A 6,000-nucleotide genomic window follows, 5' to 3' on the forward strand; every position below is an offset into this window, starting at 1 on the left:
TCGTCTGCCATCCAGAAATTATTACTGTTAACATTTTGTTCTAAATCTTTACAGACTTATTTCCATGCACATATGAGCATTTAATAAATACACAAAAGAGAGATCCCCATTTTTGTAAACACTTTTCCCAGCCATTAAAATAATAAGCTTCTGCATTATCTTCTATCTTTATTGTCTGTTCACAGGTTCGTATTTGGTGTTCAAATTAATTTCTGAACACCACTTCCTTTTTTTGACCATTAATTGTTAGTTACAATAAGAAAGCATGTTTGCTATAGCCAACACTGGCAGATCCAAGTCCTCCTTTCCATACTCTTTGCTCAAACAAATATATGCCAACATAGGCATGCACCAATTTTTATCCTGTACCATAATATTTTCTCATGTATTTCTCATGTATTCTCCCTTAAGAATGCATCAGACTTCTTTCTTGTTTAATACAGACTATTCCAATCTGTATAACAGCTGCAAAATATTCATTATGAATGTATTGGTGGACATTTGACTTCTAATCCATTTCTGAGAATAAGGATATACTATCAGTTCCAGACAATAGGTTCTACTGGGGAGAAGAAAGGTGGCCCCTCTTGAGTCCTTCTTTTAACCAATGAATATATTTTATTAAGCCCCAAATACAATACATGCCAGCACTGTAAAGGTAAATGTTACCTTTAAATTCAAAAAAGCTCACTGCCTGATTGGCAGGATATGAGGAGAAAATGTAAATAACCACAGGGTGGCGTAATGTTTATTGTGGGGCATCAGATTTGGGGGCCCCCAAATGCAGAAGATATTTATGGATTCTTATAGAAGGAACAAAAAAAATGATCTCCCACTCTAGGATTGAGGAGGTTGGAGGTAGGAAGAACAGGAAAGCTTTCAGGAGAAGTGGGTCAGACCCAGAGTTGGAGGAAGATTGAATCCCTCCTAGGATAGGGCATTTCTGCACATTCAGAATCAAGAGGCACAAGAAAGCACAGTACATTCTGGAATCCATGAGGTAGCCTCACTGACTCAAATGAAAAAGGATTAGGAAAACACAATGGGAAATGAGAAAGAAGTCAAATCATCAAATATTTTGTGGGCCACATTAGAAAGCTAAAACATTATTGGAAGTCTATAGAGAATCACTGATTCTGTTTGAAGTCAGGAGAGATTGATATTTAGCTCTCAATGCAGCACTGGAAACTCCATCATCCTGACAGCAGCGTGGAAAGTGGATTGGAGGCATGCACGCCCAGAGGTAGTCAGGTGGTTCTCACAGCATTTCCCAATTTCTGGGAACACATCTGGAGGAGCAGCTTATAGCAACATGACCACTAGTTGAGTTTTGGCTGTGTTGGATTCAGAGGTATACTGATGCACAGGCAGAAGAGGCAGAAAGACCTCTGGAAATGTGGATCTGAAGTTCAAGGGGAAATTCATCACAGACACAGATACAAATGCAAAGTCTCAATCAAGCTCAATCAAGGTGTGGACCAGAGGATTCTTGCTATGCACTACTGGTTGTTCAACAGCATGCTGGGTCTCTACCTTAGAGCTGCCAGTGGTTTCTACCATCAAGGTGTGAAAACCAAAAAAAAAAATGTCTCCTGACATTGCCAAGTGTCCCCTGTGGAACAAAAATCACCCCTCACTTTGAAACACAAATGTTACGTAGTCATAGACACACATAGTTATGGACATTTGTTGGTTTAAAGACTATAATATGAATCTTACTTTGGGGGGTTGTACAGAACAGCACCTGCAAAACTGTGAGCAGCAGGTGATTATAGGCTTACTAATTATTCACTAAATGATTGTCAAATAAATAAATAAATAAATAAAAGCTAAAACCATGAGTGCAGATATGATTTTCTAAAAAAGATATGGAGATAAAAAAGCTAAAAAGTGAAGAACCATAAGGAACACAAGGGAAAGAAATGCAAACAGATGAGGCTGAGTGTGCAGAGACAGAAAAGCCCAGGAGACAGCAGCACCCCTCAGCCATAGAGCAGGGCCAATATGATGGAGCATGGCTAATAGCACTAATGCTACAGAGGATTGGCTGGGTTGCTGAGGATATCTGTAGCATCTGTGCACACAAGATGGCTATGACATCCCACAGCTATTTTGTAATGCAATCCTAACATTGACCTATCGAGAGATAGACTCATCTCCTGTTCCCTAGAATTTGGCAGGCCTTGTGACCAGTTCTGACCAAGAGAATCAGGAAAAAGGCAGGTAGCACCACTCCCTTGGCTTGTCCTTAAGGCATCTTCAGATTTTGCCTTTGCACTTGGAGTGTTCCCCAAACACCATGTTGAACAAATCCAGGTCACCTGGGGAGACGACGTGGATGAGAACCAAGGCCATCCAGTCAACAGCCCCCACTGCCCTCCTCACCAACATGCACCAACTCACCGCCATGGGACTGAGCCATCCTGGCTGTCCCAACCTCATTGAGCCTACAGATGATGCCACCCAGCCAATGCCAAGAGCAATGGAGCCACCCTGTCCCCCACAGAGTCATGAGAGATGAGGGGTGGCTGTCACTGCTTCCTGCCCTTAGGTTTTGGCATGGTTTGCTGTGCAGCAACAGGTAATGATAAACTTGATAGAGAATTTTCACTGGTTGGACAGAAAGCCAACAGATCTAGACTTGAGAAAAGTAGGCCTGACTAGAGACAACTCTTTCCAAAAGTTTGACTATAAAGGAAAAGGGCACAGTTAAAAGGGAATGTAGAGTTAGGGGGGAAAATTTAGGATACAAAAGAGTTATGGGGAAGTCGAGGACCTTCGGAGTGAATGAAAGATCATTGCTATTCCTGTGCCATTTACACTCATTTCTCTGAACATGAAGGACTGCCCGAGTGACAACTTAGTTGAGGAAGAGGATGGGGCTTGTGGTTAAAAATAATAATAATCATCTACCAATTTTTTTGTATTTTTCTACAAAGGTTGTGACACAAAGTATACATTTCATAAATGTCAAATAGTAGAAAATGTAAATGTATTTTCAAATGTCACTAAAACCAGGAAGATGCCCTGTTGTTTTGAACTGTTTTCTGCCTTGCTGGCAGAGGGAAATAAAGTTTTCCTCAAGGAGATCTCTCTAGGATTGTAATAACTGTCTTTAACAGCATGGAGACACAGGGATCAAGCAGCAACCACACAAAGAGATGGCAAATGCTAAATAGCTAAAAAAAAAAAAAAAAATTCTTTTTTAAAGCAGAAAGCCAGAAGACCCAAGATGTAAAGCAAATGAAGATTTCCAAAGAAGATGGACACTTAAACAAGATTCTCCCATGGCAACATGTCACACCAGGATCCGATTTTATAAGAACCCAGAAGAAGAAAAAAAGGATTGGAATGGAGAAAAAGACAGACCTGTCCCTAAAACAGAACACTGATTGCTCTATTTTTACCTAAATGTCATAGTGGAAAAAAATTCCAAAGCAGTTTTATGTATACAAAGAAAATGATCAGCATGTTTTTAAAGTAAATGTTTTCAAAAGCTATTTTCAAAAGCATGTTGGTTGAATGTGTTCTTACTTAAACGGATTGTTCTGCCTCCCAAAGACATGTGACATGGAGTCAACCCTGGAGCCATAGAAATGAAAGACCACAACATTTACCAGTCTCAACTTTCATGCCCGACACTAAGGTATCCTAGCACAAGAAGACTTTTTTTGTTTTTCACTACCACAAAATGTCAATCATAGCAAACGAATATTTAGTAATGAGATCAACACACTATCAATCTATGAACTTAACCCTGTAGTCGCATGCAGTCCAGTGACCAGCTGTCTGAAGCTGGCTTGTCCTGCTGGCCTGTAGAATGTCTAGGACACTTGCAGAGTGAAGGTGGAAGGGGATTAAGAAAGCAGGAGGTAAAGTGTATAATGACTTTTTTTAAGTGACCTATTAAAGTCATTGCGCACTACATGAGCACATAAACTTAGGGGTTAGGGAGGATGGTCAGAAATCTATCCAGTGTCCAGGGAAGTCTAGAACAGTATTGAAACATGTCTGTAATTTGTGACAAGGTGTGCCCCTAATGACTTGGAATGGAAGAGTGGCTGATGTCGTTGTTAATAAGGAGTGAGCATAGCTTCCCAGCTATGGCAGTGACCACACACACACACACACACACACACACACACACACACACACACACGAAGCCAATGTCAAGTGGAGTCATTGTTTCTCGTCCTAGTTTAGCCACTAATTGTGAGTTTGCAACTGATATTTAGCTGATCTTGCTGAAGTTGCCTCAACTCCAAGATCAAAAGATCACTGGGTGACCGCGAAAAGAGCTTCTCTGACATGTGAGCTACTTCTCAGTGGTCCAAAAGTTAATGCAAATTACAGTCTTGAGATTTTAAAATAATGAATCCCAGAGATGAGCCCAGGACTCTCTGCTTTCAGAAGTTCTGTGACTTTTTCTCAAAACCAATCTACCAATTCAATATTTTAAAAATCCTAATCTTTAATCCTACATAATCAAAGTCCAAGTTTGCATGTTTTTATACACAAACTGTGCATGAACTACACATATGCTCAATCTTTAATTTAGGCTTCACTTTAGGTTGATAATCCCCAACTATTCAGGAGACCTTACAAGAATGGAGATAAAAACCCTCACCAGAAAGATATTCATAAAGATTAAATTGCACACAGACTGGAGATAATACTAAATCAATCAATTTATGGATCAAAATGGCATGGCCAAGGATTTGGCCCTGGACATCAAAATTTAGCGAAACACACTTTTGAATAATGATATTTTTACTAATGTTTCAGCTCCCTCCACCTTTATCTTACCTTCTTGGCACGTCTGACCTCTGACCCAGACCCACTGCACATATCTCACTGGCAGCCAGAAGAAGTGGATGAAGGAAGGGGCCTAAAGCCAAGAACTCCTCTGTGTCTGAACAGAGCCACCCAAGGCCCCAGTCCTCTTGAAAGGCACGTTTTGTGCTGTTGGCCTGGTTGCATCGATAGGTAGAGTTCTGCTATTCATCATTTGCTTACTATGCTTTGCTTTAATTGTCACAAAAAAACAACAACAAAAAAAAACCCTGTGTTTATTATCTCCACACAGCAACTTTCCCAAGAGCACACAGGTAAGTGAGTGGCAGAGCTGGGAATCGAGCCCTCATCTCAAAAGGATATCAGTGCCCAAGACACAGGACGTCCAAGGGCAACTAGGAATTTTGAATTCATTCAAACTTGATTTTACATGTTTTTTTAAATTTAATTTGCACTCAGGGTTATCTCAGGCAGTTTTGAAGGAGGCCCTGTATATTTTACGTGGGTTATACAAAGACTTGTGGTTGTAGACTAGAGAGAATGACAATCCATATTCTGAGTTATACCAGCAGTATTACACTGGACTGGGTCAGCTTAGACCAGTTAACTTCCCCTTATTTCGCTTTCCCGGATTGCATGAATCTAGACATATCCATAAACAGAAAGGAAAAATTATTCAAAGTGCATGTCCAATGAGATGCTTGCTTATTGATGAAATATACATGACATTTCTTTTTCTTTCTTTTTTTTTTTTAGAGAGAGAGAGAGAATTTTAATATTTATTTTTTAGCTTTCGGCGGACACAACATCTTTGTATCGTGGTGCTGAGGATCAAACCCAGGCCACACGCATGCCAGGCGAGCGCGCTACCGTTTAAGCCACATCCCCAGCCCAATGGCATTTCTTTTTTTAATGCTACCCAAATGGCCCATATTGGTTTAGCTCACCTCTCTGCAAAATAGATAGGTAGGTAGGTAGATAGATAGATAGATAGATAGATAGATAGATAGATCCTAATCCTTCTTATCTCCTAAGCAGTAAAAATAAATAAATAAATAAAATAAAAAATAAAGACCAGTGGAGTCTCATCATTTCCAAGAACACCAGAAAACACTAGGGTGTTTTCTATGTTGATTTTGAACAGAAAAGCCTCTGGTAATAATCTTGGGGCTCAGAATATGGTACCCTTAAGCATGGCCCTTTGAC

The 6,000-nt window shown here is 40.1% G+C and overlaps 1 protein-coding gene across 1 annotated transcript in view; it reads right to left on the minus strand.

Moving 5' to 3' along the window:
• Nucleotides 1-34, minus strand: part of Dnah5 (dynein axonemal heavy chain 5) — a 218,748-nt gene extending 218,714 nt beyond the window's left edge. The window contains exon 1 of the mRNA XM_077791415.1: nt 26-34. Within this exon, the coding sequence (XP_077647541.1) occupies nt 26-34 (9 nt within the window). The remainder of the gene's footprint in view (nt 1-25) is intronic.
• Between the last annotated feature and the right edge of the window lie 5,966 nt (nt 35-6,000).

This window comes from Urocitellus parryii, chromosome 1, assembly GCF_045843805.1.
Source record: "Urocitellus parryii isolate mUroPar1 chromosome 1, mUroPar1.hap1, whole genome shotgun sequence".
NCBI lineage: Eukaryota > Metazoa > Chordata > Mammalia > Rodentia > Sciuridae > Urocitellus > Urocitellus parryii.